We start from the raw sequence: 16,356 nt of genomic DNA on the forward strand, positions 1-16,356 counted from the left end.
AAATAATATTTACATTCATAGGATCATCGGAACAGGAGTAAGATATCCGGCCCATCAAGCCTGTCTGACCACTTTTGAAGATCCTGGCCAATCCACAACTCAATTTCACCTCCCTGCTCTCCCTCCATATCCCTTGATAATAATAATAATAATATTAATCCTTACATTTGACATAGCACCTTATCATGTCTTCTAGACATCTCAAAGGGCTTCACAGAACATACCATAAAGTGAATTGACTGTATATTTGTGGGCGAAACAGATATAAATATATGGATATCAAATGGAAAAAGATATTCTACATTTATTGTCGAGTGTAGTCTGTCAAACATATATCTATTTGCTTTTGAAATTCTTCAAATGACTGCTCCACTGCCCTCTGGGAGAGTGAATTTCACACTCCCAACACCCACTCATAAAAAAAATGCTTCTTCATTTCACTTCTAATCCAATCATCTGACCAAAGGCAGGTTCATCAGCTGACCATCATTCTGTGAAAACACCCTTGTGTCATCCAGTTGAACGAGAGTATGAAAAGTGGCCTTACTCCACAGCCAGTGGCATTGCTGACCCAGGTCGCAAGCCTGAAAGCTTTTATTGTTCACAGGACCTACTCCAACAACAACAAATTATGTTTGTACAGCGCCTTTCACGTCAGGAGGACATCCCAAGGCGCTGGGCAGTAAGTGATCCGCACCCAAGCTGGTGGCTGGGATCAGGAGGGGTGGAGGGCGGGGAGGGTAGGGGTAGGAGGGTCACTGAACACACGGTCGAAAAGGAGGGTCTTGAGAAAGCAGGAAGTTTGCTCGACTGTCTTCACAATAACAAGTTATTTGGGTTTAGCTGGTTAAACTCCAATTAGTACCCCAATGGGAGGGGACGATGAAGATGAAAGGAAGGAGGATGATAACATGGATTATCTAAAATCTACAAGTCTTGCTCAGACCTCAAAAACCGGTTGGATAAAACTAATTTGAGTCGAACATTATGATTATTTCCTGCTTGGAAGCTTTGTCCAGATTCACTCCAGTGGAACTCCCTCCCTCAACACCCCCTTTACTTATCTTTAAATTCCCTCCTCTCTGACCTCCACAAACCCTACCAATGTAGCCTTTCCCTTCACTCACTGGGCCTGCTCCGTGTTCCCAGCCATCCCCAGGCGGGTGCAGTCCCACCAAGATAGATAAGGGAGGGGAGGCATTGGTGCCCAAATAGCTTTAGGTTATAAGCTGTATGCTGCTGTAAATCACACAGAAGAGAAGCTTCAAACTAAGCCATGAAATTGCAAATTGACATTCAATTGGCTGAATTGCTGAGTCCTGTAGCGTAGTGGTTAGAGCGCTGGCTTCACATGACAAAAATGATCCATTATATCAGCAATAAGTGGGACTCATTCCTTGTGTGTTGTCCATCTGTGATCCAGATATGGCATTGTTGCAGCTCATAAGATAAAACAAATATTGTGGCGATGTTCTTGGAGACAAAACCTACCTGAGAATTGCTGAATAAATATCCCTAGCAAGTGCTCTTGTACATCACAAAAGCCGGGTTCAGATTGTATTGTCAGAGCCTTGCTCTGTCACTTGAATTGTAGATTGGTGTGAGGAAACCTAAAGTTAATAAAGGAAATTCAGTTCACATTGGGAGTGATCTGTAAACCGTGCATTCAGAACATGCCTCTCTAAAGCTTTTATTTGAACTAATTTTATTTCTTTGTTACTTTCACAGAGGAGACGATTGAGGTACTCCGATCTTGACTTTGAGGTATTTATCATACATTTATTGAAGTCAGTAAAATGCTGTCACTGATTTATGTCAAAAAATTGCAAGGTAATAACTGTGAGACTGTATAAGTTACAATGCTCTAGTTCAATACTGGGGCTGTAGAGGAATGACAAGACTGTCATTCTGTCAGGAGTGTCGAAGAAAATATTAAATCATAAGGACACAGACCATATTATACACCTCTGAGTCATTAATTCTCTCTAAAGTATCAGTGCTGAGCAATGTGAAACAAAACACTTGAAATGTATACAAATAAAGCTGCGTTACTGCAGGGGCAGTTTGTGTGTTTGTGGGCTTCATATCACAGTGACCACCCAGAAAGAGGAAACAGGTAATCTTGATGTCGAAAGTGCAAGGAAACCTTTCATTATTCCACAATAGTTTGGTATGTACAGAATTTGAAATGAACAGAACTTAACAATAATCCTTGCATTTGATGTAGCACCTTTCCCTTCGAGTGGACATCTCACAGTGCTTCAGAAGATTTACTGTATAGTCTGGTGGCTGTATATTTTGTAGGTGAATGCCCTAATCGGTTAAGATTCTGATAACTTCCTCCATATTCCCTTTCATATACACAATCTCATCATCTCTTACTGACAGAAGCGGAGGAATCCATCACTGGTTATTAATATTAAATGGCCTTTGTCATGGTCCAGGGTAATATTTTGTTTGATAGCAGTGTGAAATATTGCCACCTAAGCATTCCATCCTCCAAGCTTGGCTGCTTTGTGCCTCTGAATGTCTCATCTCTATCATATTCAGCCTTCTCCCTGCCAACTCTGACTCCACCTTGTAAAATCCTCCTCCTCACAATATTTCCAAAATTCTCCTTTCATTTTCCTAGTGGCACCTGTTTCTGTTGCACCAGAGTTACTGTAGATTGCATTCAGTTCTAGAAATCCATGGCCCATTATTGTAGCGGAGAGAATGCTTGTCTCACAAGTGAGAGGATCCGGATTCGATTCCCAGCAGGGTGAAATTTTGGGCAAGTTTCCTTCCTCCACACCCCTCTGTTTACCCAGCAGTAAGTAGGAACCAGGTTGTTAGTTGATTAGCGGATCGCTTATCCGTGGGTAATAATTCCTTCAAAAAAAATAATAAGTTGGTCACTCAATCCAACTGTTTGTGGGACACAATTGGCTGCCGCACTTCGCCCACAAAATGTACAGCCAATTCACTTTACGGTATATTCTGTGAAGCGCTTTGAGATGTTTCGAAGACATGATAAGGTGCTATATCAAATGCAAGGATTATTATTATTATCTTTATAAATTTCCTCTCCACCAATTTTGGGTACCAATGACATTATCAGATATTCTCAGTCCCCATATAAAGTACTTCACTGACACAGAATATGATGAGCACACATTATATTTGAAAGAACACACATTGTCGTACCTAGAATTAATAAAAAAATGGTCGGTAATTATAATAATAACTAAAAGTATTTTGCCTAAAATTATTTAAGCTATTATTTGGAAATATAAAACCTTCAGTTGTGTCAAACTATGATGAGGCTGTCCATTATTTACATATGTAGGGATGAAAGTCGGTGCTTTTAATTACCATGCTTTTGTCATTGTGTTTTCTGTGTCGCTATTTAAGACCTGGTTTAACAGTTTGTGGGTAGCAGTCGGCCTGAGGCTACTTATTAAATGCTTCATTCAGTGTGAACACTCCTTGAACCAATAAACAACTGCAGTCAGAAAAGGTTAAATGTTCAGCTGAACCCTGCTCCCAAAACACTAATATTTATTTCTACCACCGTATGATAAATGAAACTAAGCTAGAGGATAACAGCAGCTCAATGACACCACAAATTAATGTGCAGCATTAGCACAGAACTAATATGAACGTAAAGTATGCAACAAGAAAAGACCCTTCAGTCTATGAAGCGTGCTGCTGCCAGAGACTAGCCAGTATATAATGGACAATATACGCTGCCTCTACACTTCAATGCCACTGATTAAATCTACACTTCTTTTGGCTTGCCCCAAAAGGTGTTGAACCAAACACCATTGCCACCTCTCCACTTTTCATCCCTCACCAGCTCCCTCCTATTCATCACTGAGCAGTGGATCAGGAATCACCACAACATGAGGAGTGTTTGGCCATTTTATTGTGTGTTTAGGTCTATGATCCCCAATCGCTTTTATCTGATTCTTTTTTGTTATCTAATTAACAAAGCCCACCATTGTTAAAACTCAGCTGCTTGCTTAACACAGATGGCATTTCGCTAGGCATAGCAACTTGTAAGTAAATGTGATCTAGGAAGTATTGGATTATTATTATCCTTGCATCACAAAAATGGCTATGCCCTTCGCATGCGTAACTGAGAAACGCTTCATGTGTTGTCAAACTTCAGGAATGTTATTTTTGTGCTTATATAAACCAAGCATCAGGTTGAAACAGAGAAGGGGGTTTGTTCTGCCAACAAACTGGCTAAAATTAGTCATTCGCTCCACGTGAGACACTGCTTTGCACATTCACCTCCCAATACAGTCACTACAGTTTATAGAACTTCTGTGAAGCTCTTGGAATGTGTTGATGTTATAGGCATTGTATAAAATGTAACAATTATTATTATAACCAGCTTTGTGCTCTCAATCCAAGTAAAAAGGGCATCTACATCAAACATGCCTCTCATCATTACAATAATATATCCTGTGAATTTAGTTTGATACATCCTCTCGACATGAAAGGTGTTGTACCATATGTAGGGATTATTATTATGAACAAAATCATATAGGGTATTGAGAGGGCTTAGAGTTAAATGCAACTTTAGGAGCAACTACAACAACAATGTGCATTTATATAGCACCGTTCACAAAGGACAGTGTCTCAGAGGGCTGCACATTGGCGCGATGGACACCAAGCAAGAGAGAAGGGGAAGGTGACCATAAATGTGGTCAAAGAAGTAAGTCTTATGCTGTGATATAAAGATAGATAGAGGCGATGAGCAGGAGGGATTGAGGCAGGGAGTTCCAGAGGTTAAGGGCTTAACGGCTGAAGGTATTGATGGTGCTGTGGAGGTAATGGGGGACGCTACGCAATCCTATGTCAAACTTCGCTAAAGTACTACCTGGGAAACATATTTAATGAAAAACATAATGCAGAGAAAAATGGTCTGAAAGTTTTTCTCCGTAGAACTGGACAAGTCTCGGACTCTTTTGCACGTTTCCTATGTTTCTCATTCTGTCTTTCTCACCTTCTGTCTTTCTCTTGTTCCCCTTTCTGTTTCACGTTTCTCCTTGAGTTACGAATGAGTTAGGAGCCCCAGGTGTGCAGGTTAAACATTGAGGAATCTCCCACCTAAGGCCCTTCTATGTTAATCTTCTCATTGAGATTGAGGGTATGTTAGGAAAAAGGAATCACTGTGTAATCGACATGTACCTGAGAAAGTGAGAATAAAGGATGTAAAGGAGAAAGGAGATATTGAACAATGATCACTGGCTATTTTCTCCTCTTGAGGTCNAAAAAATACCAATAGTAAATATCGAGATCTTCCATTTTATTTCATACCAGTTTATGTACAACAGACGAATTCCATTAGAATTCCTTCTCTCTGGAGGAAACTCTAATCTCGGTTTGATCAACAATAATTTACTGGGTTAGTGGATTCAGAATCATTGCTTTATTTCCCCCCTTTGAAATTGTAATCCACAGAAAGTCATGCACACAAGAAAGCGTCACTCAGAACTGTACCATGAGCTGAACCAGAAATTCCACACCTTGGAAAGATTTCGAAACCCGGAACCCTCAGGATTTAAGGTGAAGAATAATCATTGCGTATTAAATGGAGATTATAGTGTGCGCTCAACTGCCTGAATTTTCACCATTCAGCCTTTAAGTGGAACAACGGAATCGAATAAATATTTGATCAGGAAGAATATAACAGTATACAATGGCTCGTGGCTTTTTACTGCCCGTAAGTGGATTAAAAGGCAGCAAAGCTAAAATTCCACTCAGACAGTCGATCAACAGATATGCAATCCAGTATGAAAGAATGATGTTGAGTGGTGGGGGGGAGGGGGGTGGGAGTGGGGTAGGGGAGTTCACCTTAATTAACAAGTCTCTTAATGTAGACCACAGATTAGAACCAATGACTTCACATCATAAGTTGGAATGCGAATTGGAAAGTTTGTGTATTTATTACTTAGATTATCCAAGTATTTTAGTTATCCGATTTTCTTTTGGAGTGGTTGAGTGTTTCTGAGCAGTGTGATCTTTCCCAAGTGTATCCACGTCTCTCTATTTGTAACTGGTATTATTTTGTGATTGTGTTTTTGAAGGTCACAGCTTTGCCATCGCTATATTGCGGTGGTCACTTGCAGGAAGTTAAAGCACTGGTCTTCTCATAACTAAGCTGAATAGTATCTGTTCAGCAGATTACCTTGCAAAAAAAATGTTGTGCAATTCTGTATATTTTGTGGAATATTCATTGTTTGTACCCTGCTCACTTTGTCTGAAAATTCTTCTACTCCTATGAGTTTTGTGACTCAATCCCTTCCTCCCGATGATTCATTTTGCTTTGAACGGTCCCATTGTATAACCTGCATTCCACAAATTCCTAGAATTCTGTTCGACACCTGCTAAAAATAAGCAAAATGCATACCTTATTGATGAGCACAGGAGTTGTAGAAACTGATACCTGAGTCTTCACTGTCAAACCCAGGGAGTATTTATTTAGTCCTTGCAGTATGACTCGCATGCTCCATTGCTTAGCAACCCAGAGAGGCAAACCCCAGGCGGATGCGTGTAGCCGTGTGATTCAGAGCAGCCACCTCAGCCGGCGTGCATTGTGCAATTAGGCAAATGCAAGATTTTGTTTCAGTACAGCGCAACATGCCAGCGGATCAGTTTAAAAGCTTTAATGGAATTAAAACATTTTAAATGATGTGTTTCCGTCAATGAAGCTTTGCCCCACTTCTTTGACATGATGGGACATCCCTATTCCTTACGATTCCTGATGTTAGGTGTTTAGCTGTGTTATTTAAGGCATTGATTGCAGACTGTCAGAAAGATATGAACAACTCCCTAGTCACAGTGTGACCATTGTCATTCAGACCAATATGGCTCCTGGATGTAAAAAGTTTATTTTGTCTCTTTCTGCAGCGAGAGAAGAGGTGGAGCATTTCCTCAGCAGGAGCTGAAAAGAGTTCTCCAAATGTAAGTGGAATTGCTACCCCATTCTGCAGTGCTAATCAGCCCTCATTTTAAATATTGTCTTTAATTGTGGGCATAAGCAGCAGGAAGAATACATTAGCCTTGGAGACTGTCCAGCAATGATTAAACAAATTAATACTTGGCATTATCAACCTGTCCACTCCCTCCACTCAGCCTGCTCCATGTCCCCCGCCCGGCCCACCCCACCTTCAGCCTATCTTCCCCCACCTTTTCGAACTCCATCCCACATTCCTTTCGCCTCGACCCTCCCCCTCGACCCCGCCTTCGGCCACCCTCCTACCCTCTCTGACCTCCACCCTCCCTGATCCCAACTCCACCGCCCCCCCCCCCCCCCCCCCCCCCACACTGTCCTGTGCCTGGGGACGTCCTCCTGACATGAAAGGTGCCATACACACGTAATTTAGTATTGTGTCTATTGTGCCTGTGACTCTTCACTACATCTCCCCAGTACATGCAAATTTCTCGGTATTCTGCCCTACATATCCCATATTGAAGCCAACATTAATGTATGTCAACATTGGGTTCAAAGTTACAATAATCCTAAATGCGTGGTTTCATAGCAAAGGGACGAGGTTACACACTAGCCTCGGATCCAGTCACTCAATTTTAGTCATTTCCTTATGTTCTATTCCCAGTAGAAATTCTGCCACAGTGTTTGATAGGCAGCCAATGGCTAACTCAGAAAAGAGTATCTAGATGCCATTTACCTTCCTTGGTCACTCAATACTAATCTACTATTATCCTTCAGGGCTGCATTGCTTCCTTAAATATCTATGAATATGTATTTATAAAGAGCCCTTAGTTCTGTTTTATAATATCTGAAATTTTCATCTTAATTTTTCATTTTGCCCCAGACCAGTTTCTTAAGCTCTCACTGCTTTTCTATTTGATTGTCTCCAATTCTAAACTCTAAAGCTTCCGATCTGAGCCACAAGCTATGCAGAGATTTTTACAAGAGCAAGAGATTTTTACACTTCGAGAGAGATGAAGGTCAGAAAACGTGAGGGACAGAAGGGTAAAATAGAGGATAAAAAAACAACAGAAGGAGAGAAAGGAAAAACCATATGTTAAAAATAAAGCAGAGGAAAGAAGAGAAATTTATTTCAAAATTAAAAGTAAATCACAAGAGGAAAGTGCCTGCGGCAAAATTGAAGGTCCATTAAACACATTTTTTGTCAAATTAATTAATAGGAAAATGATGTTGGTTTGATTGTGAAATGAATGACTTACCTTGTGAAGCATGTATATATCTGCAAAATCATCATAACACAGGACCAGATTCAAGCAGAAAATCAATGTTGCTCTATTCAAAGACCTGGCACAAACTCGATGGGCCAAATGGTCTCTTTTTGTGCTGTACGATTCTATGATTCTATGACGATAGGCTCTGGAACCTTACTCTTCCGAGCAGTTTAATGTCAATTGTTTTAATTGTGAGGTCAAAAGCCACATTGCAGACACTAAATTATTTCAATGCATTCCTGATTCACTAAATAGCGATCCATAGCATCGTACAGTTAGCTAAACTCGGGATTAGACTGTTACCCCTTGTGGCAGGACCATAATAAGAGGGCATTACTACGAACAGATTGACAAGAGAGTTTAGGAGAAACCTCTTTACACGGAGGGAGGTGAGAATTTGGAACACTGTCAGATGATGCGTGATTGAAGCAGAAAGCAGCAGGGTATTGAAGATGAAACTCGATGCATACGTGAGAGAGAAGGGAATGGAGAGAGGTATTGGATGAGGCTAGGGAAGGGGCAAGTTGGATAGGTGGAGGGTCGTGTGAAGCATAACCTAGTTGGGCCAAATTGCCAACATGAAATCGGTGCCAGTGCTGCAAATTCTATTTAATTTGCCACCTTGTGTATGTCTGTGCATTTTAATGTATTATATGTCCTAATAAAAAGATTTAGTTGGAAATATTCTGTCAACAGGAACAATCTGCACCAGAAGAGCAGACTTGGGACAGTTTGAAAACTGCACCTATCAGCACGCTTAATTCAGACCCACAGGAAAATTTAGAACTGCATTCCACAAACTGGGAAAAATCTGCTACAATCCCTTTGGATACATCTGAAGGAGACTTTCAAACAGAAGTTTAAATGCAGTTTCAGAAGTTTAAAAAAAACTTGAAAAAAACCTAGGAATATATATTTTCACACTGACGCTTTGAGAATATTTTTTTGTGTTGAAGTCCTGATTATTCTTTGAATTGCTGCGATGATCTTCTTACATCAGTCAAGCAGCGGGATTCTCCTATCCTCTTATCTTCAACCTTCTCACTCCCATTGGGAATTGAGAACACAGGGTAACACAATCTGCAAACCACATGCCCAATCTATACTCCAGATTGTTTCTATTTTATGATTTTCTTTATGGTGTGTGTGTGTGTGTGTGTGTGTGTGTGGAAATGCAACACCAAACCTGAAAGAATTAAGCCACTAATCTTCTTGTGGGCAAAAAAAAATTGTCAAGCCAAACTTCTTTCCAATCATCTATAGCAGAAAAGCCTTGTCTGCAGATATTGAAATAACTGTAAAATCTGGTGTATGTGTAACCCAGTTCCTCTCTTGCTAAAGGAGGGGGTGGTGATTTACACATGGTTGTGATTTAGAATTTGGATTTTACAACGGCTCTCTCATTGCCAGCTGTTCCTTGCTCTCTTCCTGTGCTGGTTATACCCTACAATCTGGTTGGCACCATTGAGCCAAGTGGCAGCTTTCTTGTAAATGAACGTGAATTCACACTGGAGCTCGTCCCTCGGTGGGCGAGACAGAATTAGTAACTGAGTAACGTAACAATTGAGAAGTTAGTCTTTTATGTAGAATCACTTTGTTCTTTTGTAATTCACTTCCTGGACCTGGGTGGCTCCATCCTTTTCTCTCAGCTGCCGAGCTCACTTCTTTTTAATAAATTCTGATTCCTTTTTCACACAAATTTGTGACTTTCGAAACAGTCACATTTGTCAAGTACCAATCGAGACTGACTGAACTGCATGACTCGATTTGTCCTTTCGTTATGGTTTCAAATACTTTTATTGCAGAAATAAAACACAAAACAATGTTTCTGGAGATCAGAAGAGAGTTTCCAGATGGGAATGTGAATTTTTTTAATGCAATAAACCCAAGTTGCCCAACAACTGGAATAGTGTTCATTGCTTTTTAGAGAGGAAATAAAACGTTTGTTTGTGGAAACACAGTGCATGTTTGCACATGTGTCAGGCTGGAGCAGTGGTAGCACTCTCGACTCTCACGTCGGGACTTGAAATCACATAGTCTAAGCTGATACTCCAATGCAGCACTGGGGGTGTGTCGCATAATCCGAGGTGCTGTCCTTCAGATGAGGCATTAAACCGAGGTCCAATCTACCTGTTCAGGTTGATGTTAAAGATCCCATGGCGCTATTCGAAAAGCGAAGAGCTTCTGGCCAACAATCCCCCAAAATAAAATTGGTCATTCATTCCATGACTGTTTGTGGGACATTGCTGTGCGCAACTGGCTGCCGTGTTTTGCTCACAACATACACAGTGTAATCCACTTTACCGTATATCTTGCGAATCACTTTGAGATCTTCTCAATGTCGTGAGAAGGCATTCTACCAAAATACAAAGATTTTATTACAGAGTTTGGTCCGTCTGAGTATCATTTTTATGGTTCAAAAAGAATCGGTTTCCCTTTTAATTGCCCTGATGGTGTTATCCTAAGCAAGCTGCACACAGTTCCATCCCAGCACCATTGCAGTCAGAGACATTTGGAGTTGTGGGTGTGTAGAATCAAATGCCTATGGACGATTTATTTTGTCCTTGTTGGCTACATAGCAGTGGCCATACATTCTCTCGAGTACTTGATAGAAGAACCTCTTTTACGGCTTAACACATGTACATTGCTCTAATTGTTTGTAAGAATTTAAGTGAGTCCCACAGCCACGCCCAGGTATTTTTATTTAGTTTGAGTTAACCGGCTTTTCATCTGGTTGAACTCGATTGTGAAATTGTATTTCCTCCCCCCCCCCGAATCACCTCCAACCAGAATCGAAGTGGCGTGTATGCACAACTACTGTCTTTGTATGACCAAATGTTTGGATTGATCTGGCTTGCTCTCTTTACCAAGTTAAGTGGACGTGAAATGCACAAGCTTTACAGGGCCTGATGTGTGTAAACTCATTGAATTCTGAGTGAGAGTTTTCAGACAAGTGAATCATCAATTCATGAAAGCAATCGTACCTGGCCCAATGAAATTGTGCCCCATTTTGAGGAGGTTATTAATTATTATTTACATGAAGCATTTTAACTCAGTGCTGTTCAGTTATTTTCTCCTCGCTCACAGAGCTAAACTTGTTGATTTTTTTTCCATTGAGGAGTTTAACATTAGCAGGGTTAACCGGTTATTTTAGCTGCTGGATTCTTGACAATCATCGTCACATGTGGGTTAGTGGTATGAATTCACAAACTGTGCTTTGATCAGCTTTGTAGCAGACAGCACTTACAAGAAACTTTTCAATGAATGTGTCTTCAGCTCGGACCTGCAAGATGGAAGGAAATAATTTTGTGGCAACTCTGGGATCCACACCATCTTTAATTAACAATGCACATGTACAGAAGTGTACCAGAAACAAATCAGTTTGGGCTCGGCCTGGGTATTTATACTGTATAAAAAAATGCAATGTTTATTGAATCAGTTTGCTCCGCTGTAGTTGAAAGTTCTTGATATTTTTCAGTCTCCACATTCACATGATTTGTTCACAAAAACCTCACTCCTGATAATCAGTGATTGACAATAATGTAATTTTGTAAAGCAGTTGAATCTGGATAAACACAGAGTTAATGTTCCAGGTATTTAATGAAAACGGATTTGTAATAAATTCCAGGGATGGTTTTATTTAATTTAATTTGAAATCAATAAAAGATACTAAATATTAAAAATATTTTTTATGATTCAATTCTGCAAAGGATTCAGGTAGAATCCTCTAAAGCTACTTGGGTTGCCTCGCTCCATTTGCTCCCTGGTTCCATAGTCTTCAGTCTCTTCATTTTCATGAGATAATTAAGAAACAATGATTGCCAACAATGCAGATTCAAATCTCAACTCTCAATCTTTCAGTATCCAATGCCAGGGTCTGGGAAGCAAACGCATTTTATAAACAATGATACTTCTAACAATCTTGCCGATATTGTACCATTCCTTTAATCAATCATTCACTCGATCAATCTCAACAGAAGCGGAAACCCTCAACACAACACATTTTGTACGAAGTGTTTGGATTTCTAAAATGTGCCATTTCCTGGACTTGAAATTCAGCCATGAACTGAATACTGTAAATCAGACAGAGCCCAATTAATGCCATTGGAAATCTGATCCATTCAGCTTCATTCGTTGGAGACCTTTATAATGGTGAACTGCAATGGGAAGGGGTTGGACCCAATGGTGCATTGGTTTTCTAGTATTAGACCTGAAGTGTTTATCTAGAATTGACTGGAGGCATAATTGATGGTTGTGATGGAACAATGGTTTAAGAAATAAGCGTATATATATATATATATTGTCACTTTCTCCTTTATAAAAAATAAAAATTTTGTATGAAATGTTACTAGTGCAGTTTTTCAAGATAGTAATATTGAACGTTTGGACTTTGTGAGCCCTGTTTAAGAATTCCAGCAGCATTACCCGATTATAACTAGGGTTGCTATGTTCAAATTTTATCTTTTGAGATGTTTGGCAGATAATAAGGTGGTGTATTTTTACTTTGTTTTTTGAATTGGCAACTCTTTTTGACTATAAAAATGGTTGGCCTCTGGTCATGAATTTGTATCAATGGCAAGTCCTGGATGGAGGTAACCTTAAAGCCCAGAAGTCAGCCATTTTTCCAGTTCAAAATAATGAAAAACATAAAATTTATATATATATATATTTTAACTAAGGTAATCGATTTTTTTCACTTTGGAGAAAATTGGAAGACCTGACCAAAACTGATTTTTGCCATTTAAAATCAGAAACCAGCTAGCCGAGATATAATACATTGCATCATCTCAGTTTTACTAATTTCTGAAGGTGTTGATGATTGTTAGCACTAAAACCAGCGTGGAAGCGAGCATTTTAAATCAGGGAAAGGATGACTTAGATACTCCCACGGTTTTAACAGGAGAAAAAATTTGATGTGAGCCCCCAGGCATTACACCTACCAACAAAATGGACCTATTTATTTTCTGCATGTCATGCATTATATTAACAGATAATTTAATGCATGGAAAAATATAATGAATAACATATATTTGGGACCTCAAAACATCCCGCAGTCACATCTCACCCTTAACTACTATCCACTCAGTGTGAAAATACTACATTAATGCAATGCATTAAGCAAGGTTGTTGATTTCCATTGAGGAATGTGGTGTTTCATAACTGCTGTCATATTATTCTTCCGAATTTGCGCTTCAATTATTACAATGCAGGTTAGATAGAATAAAGGGAGATTTTAATTTGAATGTAGCTCTGACTGATGGATGAAAGTCTCTTCTTGCTAGCTGCAAGGAACTTGTATAAAATTAACCTGACATATGGTGAACATGAGTTCTCAATCTCGTAACGTTGTATAATTCCCAAGTAACATTCAGATTGAGTCCACATTGACGATATTGGAATGCGATTGGGCAACACTGAGATTAGGTTTATGACCAAAAGTGTACTGGGGGAACTTCGCCCAGATACAGACTCTGCAATGCTTGATCTAGGAGCTTTGCTTTGTATCTCACTTATGTTATCGTTGACCTGAGCTGGTGGACAGTGCAAATGAAGATTTACTCTATATCTAACCTGTGCTATATTGACCTGGGATTGCAGGATGTGACAGTTTATAGGGATCTTGAATCTAATCTGTCCTGTACCTGCCCAGGATGTGTTTTGTGCCAAGTGTAAACGTTCCATTCCTCACCACTGGCATAACTTTCCTGAATAAGAACAAATAAGTGATATAAATGTAGCTACATTGAACTATCATTTGTGGGAATGACCTTTATCAGCCACTCATTGTGGGTTAATAATGTGTATATAACAACAGTCTTGCTTATTTTTACACAAAATATAACAGTAATAAAATTTGCATTTGATACAATGCTATTCAGAGCAGAACAACATTTCAAAGTGTTTCACAGGATTTACTGAATCATCCTAGTAAATCTCTGCACCCCCACTATTGCTTTGACAACTTTCTTAGTGGGGTGACCCAAACTGGAGACAATAACACCTGCATCTAACTAACAATTTCTGTAAGTTTAGCATTATCTCTTTGGTTTTATATTCTATACTACTATGTATAAACCATTTGCTTCCTTGACAGCTTTGTCCACTTGTCTTTCCACCTTTAAGGATTGGTGAGTTAACTGCTAGGTCCCTCTGCTCTTATACTCCTTTTAACATTTTACCACCTAACATATACGTGATCTCCTTATTCTTCTTCCCAAAATGTATAACCTCACACATGTCTGCATTAAATTTCACTTCCCATTTCTCTGCCTAATCAACTAATCTGTCCATATCTCCCTGATGCTGCTTACAATCTTCTTTGCTGTCAGCTACAGTCCCTGTTTTTTATTTTAATATACCTGGGATCCTGATTGGAGCAAGACCCCAAAGCAGCTGCAACACTCAGAATCGAACCTGTACCTAGACTGTATTCAATGGAACAGAGTTACATTGAATACAAGACACCAAAAATCTATATTAAAACGATTGCTTCTATGAGATGCAAGAGTACAGACCTTGGATCCTCTTCCACCTCCCCTCCCTCTCACCCCCACAGCTTTTGCAACTCGCCAGAACTGCAGTGTATATCAGCAGCTGGTTTATGGAGATGTTCTGATTCGAAACCACCATTCTAAACCCTTAGGATTTACTTCTATACTGTTTATTTTATTTAAGCAAGAGTTGGACAAGACTCACAAATCTTCCCGAATTGTGGCTCATTGCAAGCGACTGATTGCTACATGGAGAATTTTTACATGCAGTGTTTCTGTGCAGCCAGCTCGTGTAATTACTGAGCAGTGGGAACTTTCTTCAGCAGAGACTTGGTTAGGGATTCGGGATTATATGGTTTGGAGCACTGTGGGTCTGTGCACAAATTCTGGCAGCTAGTGAGGTGTTGCCCTCTTAATAAGAATCTATCCTCAGGCTATTCACACTCATTACAACAGTCCCAAGGAGTTTGCTAATTGAGGTTAAATAAATGCAAAGTATTCTGAGTCGCCAAGAAGAATATTAAGGCCGAAATTCCGCCTAGTCTCAGCCGGAGGCTATTCTGTCTGAAAATGTAAGACCTTGCCAAATAGTAGAAAGTGTAGTTTTAGTAAGGAAATCAGTGCGGAAAAATGACAAATTAGGACTGACTTGAACAATTTTCCATGATTCTGTGCAATCTGAAATGTTATAACAAATGTTGTCTTACAGACTTAGAGGGCTAACAGGTGGAATTGTGGACCTTTATATATTACAACAACAATAATCTCTGCATTTGATATAGCGCCTTATCTTGTCGTAGAGACGACTCAAAGTGCTTCACAGATTATACTGTAAAGTGAATTGACTATACTTTGGCCTGAGTCTCAATCCGTCTCAGAAACCGTGGGTTGAAAATGCACTACGTGCTGTTTTAATGATGTTACCCCATATATTTTAACTGAGCCCAATGATTGACTTCAGACCTTTAATTCACTGCCAGTTCTGTTACGATGAGACAATGTATTTTGTTAAATTTAGTCCACTCCTGAGCCACACAGCAACTGCAGTGCGGAGGAGGAGTAGCAGGAAGGAAGTCGATGGGGAAATGTCATTCTCTTGCCAATCTCGCAGGTTGGGAAGTCCCTGGGGGGCCCGGATTCACTTCAGACCTGTTTTATCTTCATGATCCAGAATCCAGAAATTCAGAGCTCGTCACTTTATCTCACAGGCATTTCCCGGCCATTCGCTGATTACTTGCACAACGGTGGCTTCTCTTTCAGGGTTAAATCCGTGCAAAGGCGCAATCAGAAAAAACAGACACTTTTCAAGTTATTTTACAAAACTGTGGGTTTATAACTGTGTTTTGGCTCCAGAAATAACTCGAAAAGTGGCTGTTTAGGGAATAAGAAGAGATTGCAAGGCACAATTGCAGGACAGATTCCAGGAAGTTTTTCTCCAATGAGTAGAACACTTTGCCAGGAAGGGTGATTGAGGCCAGGACACTGGACTCATTTAAATACAATTTATTGCTGTGATGGAAAGACTGGAGATCAGATGAACTTCAGCAAAACCAGTGTTGTGCTTTTTTGTGAGCCATGCAGCTGATTTCAGGATCTCAGGGGCGTGAGGCATTGGGGTGGTCACAGCTCCCATTCTGTACATTAGAGC

The 16,356-nt window shown here is 39.9% G+C and overlaps 1 protein-coding gene across 1 annotated transcript in view; it reads left to right on the plus strand.

Moving 5' to 3' along the window:
- Positions 1-10,202, plus strand: part of LOC103179634 (adhesion G protein-coupled receptor B2) — a 175,245-nt gene extending 165,043 nt beyond the window's left edge. The window contains exons 29-32 of the mRNA XM_042338794.1: positions 1,729-1,764; positions 5,455-5,559; positions 6,904-6,957; positions 8,914-10,202. Coding sequence (XP_042194728.1) covers positions 1,729-1,764; positions 5,455-5,559; positions 6,904-6,957; positions 8,914-9,081 — 363 coding nt within the window. The 3' untranslated portion in view covers positions 9,082-10,202. The remainder of the gene's footprint in view (positions 1-1,728; positions 1,765-5,454; positions 5,560-6,903; positions 6,958-8,913) is intronic.
- Positions 10,203-16,356: the final 6,154 nt, after the last annotated feature.

The sequence above is a fragment of the Callorhinchus milii genome, unplaced genomic scaffold (genome assembly GCF_018977255.1).
Source record: "Callorhinchus milii isolate IMCB2004 unplaced genomic scaffold, IMCB_Cmil_1.0 Scaffold10, whole genome shotgun sequence".
NCBI classification, from domain to species: domain Eukaryota; kingdom Metazoa; phylum Chordata; class Chondrichthyes; order Chimaeriformes; family Callorhinchidae; genus Callorhinchus; species Callorhinchus milii.